Raw genomic sequence first — 3,393 nt, forward strand, 5'->3', positions numbered from 1 at the left:
CTGTCCAGTGTCCCACTGTCCAGTGTCCTGTTGTCAGTGTTCTACTGTCCAGTGTCCTGCTGTTAGTGTTCTGCTGCCCAGTGTCCCATGCCAGGTGTTACTCTGAGGGTGCTAAAGTAGATTCCTGGCGACAGGAAATTGACTTCTAGTTCAATAAAGGGGTGCCCACGTAGGTCCCCCTGCTAGCTCCATGGCCAGGTTCTGGGATACAGGGCTTCACCTTGGCAGATGACAAGGCTGGGTGGAGAAGAATGGTCAGTGTGGGCCAACAGAAAGAGAAAGGTTCTCAGAAAACACTTTTGTGACCACTGGTCATAAGCACAACCCAACTCACTCTTGTAAAAACTACACACTTGTGTTAAAATGGTCCCCATTTTGTCTGATCACTGCCGTGGTGTGGGGCCTATCCTCAGACAGACAGGCAAAGGCTCCTGGCCTTCTATCTGTCTTCTCCCAGCAGCTCATCTCTCGCTTCTCGCCCATTCCTCATTCCTCCTGCTTCAGCTTCCCCTTTGCCTGTAAGTCCGTGGCTCCCTATAGGAAGCGTCCAGGTGGCCATGCTGTGAGATAGCCAGGGGAGCAGCCGTGGAGCCTGTCTTTCCACCCGAGACCCACCTGTGACAGCACAGACTATCTACAGTGGCAGGACGCTGGGCTGCCTTGGAAATGCTCTGGGAAGACCCTGCCTTTACCTGCTGGTCCATGTCCTTCCTTCCTAGGTTCTTCCTCCAGCCCCGAGACAACGGCAGTAAAAGCCTGAAGCCCGATGACTTGGGGTCGCTGAGGTTAAATGTAGTTTACACAGAAGACCACGTCTTCTCCTCTGAGTACTACAGCCCCCTGCGTGACCTGTTACTGAAGTCTGCGGATGTGGAGGTGTGTGTCAGCCGCTCTTACTGGTGAAGGCCCAAGTCCAGCTCCGCAGACCAGCCCTGGGTACCCACCTGTCAGGCACAGCCAGTTCAAAGCATTACCAGTGGGCCTTTGCCACCCTGTTTCCGGTACCTGGGGACAGCCGTACCCTTTCTCTGTACAAGTGATACCTCACTCTCTGCAGTTACAGCTTCAGGAGTCTGGCCCACTCAGACTGCCCTCTTTTCCAACCCCAGTGCTACTGGATTTGGGGCTTGGTGGGAGGGCGCTTAAGCCACACTCGGAGAATATAGTCAGCACGGTCCCACGAGAGGTTTTCACACGGGTTTTCATCAGGTGTGGGATTCTCTGCAAAGTGGGATATTTAGCAGATGAGAAGGAAGTCACCGAGTGGGTGGGTGGCTCTCTGCAGTGGCCTCCCTGTGCTATCACGCATGTGACCGTAGGGTGACAGTCTGGAGTCACCAGGTACTGACCTATGGGTGGGGCACGACCTGCAGAGGGTGGGTGCTGCTCACGTGCTCACTGCTCCCACCTCCCCTCTGCCCAGCCTGTCTCGGCCTCAGCAGCGCACATCCTGGGTGAGGTGTGCAGAGATAAGCAAGAGGCTGCCATCCCACTGGTACGGCTCCTGCTGCACTACGGCAGGGTGGTGCCCTTCATCAGTGCCATTGCCAGTGCAGAGGTGAAGAGGACCCAGTAAGTGCCCCCATGCCCGGTCCCTGCATGCTCAGCCCGCTTCCCACCTCCTGCTATTTTCCCTGTACCCCATACAAAGATCCACCCCCTTTTTTTGTACGTTCTACTTGACCTTGCTGCTCCCCCCACCTACCAATATCCTTGATGGGAAGCTGGGCCCCTGGGTACCCAGTGGGTAGCCATCAAAAGTAGCCATCCTAACCCATATCTGTGCACAGTGTTGGTGGGGAGTGAGGGTGCCAGGGTCTTCAGGAGTCTGCCCCTCCCCCTTTCACAGATTTCCTTATTCCTTATCTCTGGGAGATCGGGGGGGGGGAGGTACACTGGGCCCCAGGGCTTGAAGGACCATCTCTGTCCACTCTGATGAGCCCAGGTCTCCTTGGAGGGTCCCATTATTGAGTCATAAGGTGGGGTCTGCTCCCCGCTGAAACTGCAAGCCTCGTCTCAAGATGCTCTTGATGAAAAATGAACCAGAGGAAGGTGGCATGGTGATTGGAAGCCAGTTGATACCTGGCTTTGTGCATAAAAAGCCCAAGATTTGCCAAAAGCACCCCCATAGAGGGGTAGAGGCAGGATTCATCCAGCCCTTCACATCAATAGTTAAGAACTTGTTTGTTGACAGAGGTTTCTGTCCTGCCCACAGCAATTCAGTCCCAAACAAATACACAGAAGCTTACATTAATTATAAACTGGTTGGCCTATTAGCTCAGGCTTTCTTATTAACTAACTCTTACATGTTACGTTAACCCATAATTCCTGTCTGTGTTAGCCAGATGGTTTACTACCTTTATCAATGAGGTGTTCTCATCTTGCTTCCTCTGAGTCTGGGTGACCACTGCAGACTGACTTCTTTCCTCTTCCCAAAATTCTCCTAGTCTGGTCACACCGCCTACACTTCCTGCCTGGATACTTGTCAATCAGCATTTTATTAAACTAGTACAAGTGGAAAATCTTTACAGGGTACAAAACCATTGTCTCACAGCACTTGTTGAGATAGGGGTATTGAGTTCCTCATGAGATATCTGGAAACAGGCCTGCCAGCATTCATGTCCCCACCTGGTGACCAGGCTCCCTTAGTACCTAAACAAGGCAGACATCATCCCAATGCTGTTTTCCAGGGACCCCAATACCATCTTCCGAGGAAACTCACTAACATCTAAGTGCATAGATGAGACGATGAAGCTGGCGGGCATGCACTACCTCCATGTGACCCTGAAGCCCACCATTGAGGAGGTGAGATGGCCCTGGCCACTTCGGCTTGGTTATCAGGGCTCCTTTGAGAGACAGGACTGCCCAGCCACCCACAGGGACCTCATTTTAGTAGTTTTTATAACGGACATTTTGTATATATTCCAGAATCCTCTTTGCTTTCAGATGGATGGATGGATGGATGGAAGGTAGGTAGGTAGGTAGGTAGGTAGATTGATAGGTGATGGATGATAGATAGATGATAGATGATGGATGATGATAGATAGATAGATAGATAGATAGATAGATAGATAGATAGATGATAGGTAGATTGATAGATGATGGATGCTTGATTGGTTGATTGATAAATGATGGATGATAGATAGATGATAGATAGATAGATAGATAGATAGATAGATAGATAGATAGATAGATAGATAGATGGATGATGGATGATAGATAGATGATAGATAGATAGATAGATAGATAGATAGATAGATAGATAGATAGATAGGTGATAGATAGACTGATGGATGATTGATTGATTGGTTGATTGATAAATGATGGATGATAGATAAATTGATAGATAGATAGATAGATAGATAGATAGATAGATAGATAGATAGATAGATG

At 49.8% G+C, this 3,393-nt stretch overlaps 1 protein-coding gene across 1 annotated transcript in view; it reads left to right on the forward strand.

Annotated features, from left to right (window-relative positions):
* The window catches only part of Rasa3 (RAS p21 protein activator 3), a 98,301-nt gene that overhangs the window by 82,058 nt on the left and 12,850 nt on the right, over positions 1–3,393 (forward strand). The window contains exons 10-12 of the mRNA XM_005366252.2: positions 720–876; positions 1,424–1,572; positions 2,691–2,805. Coding sequence (XP_005366309.1) covers positions 720–876; positions 1,424–1,572; positions 2,691–2,805 — 421 coding nt within the window. The remainder of the gene's footprint in view (positions 1–719; positions 877–1,423; positions 1,573–2,690; positions 2,806–3,393) is intronic.

The sequence above is a fragment of the Microtus ochrogaster genome, unplaced genomic scaffold (genome assembly GCF_000317375.1).
Source record: "Microtus ochrogaster isolate Prairie Vole_2 unplaced genomic scaffold, MicOch1.0 UNK7, whole genome shotgun sequence".
NCBI lineage: Eukaryota > Metazoa > Chordata > Mammalia > Rodentia > Cricetidae > Microtus > Microtus ochrogaster.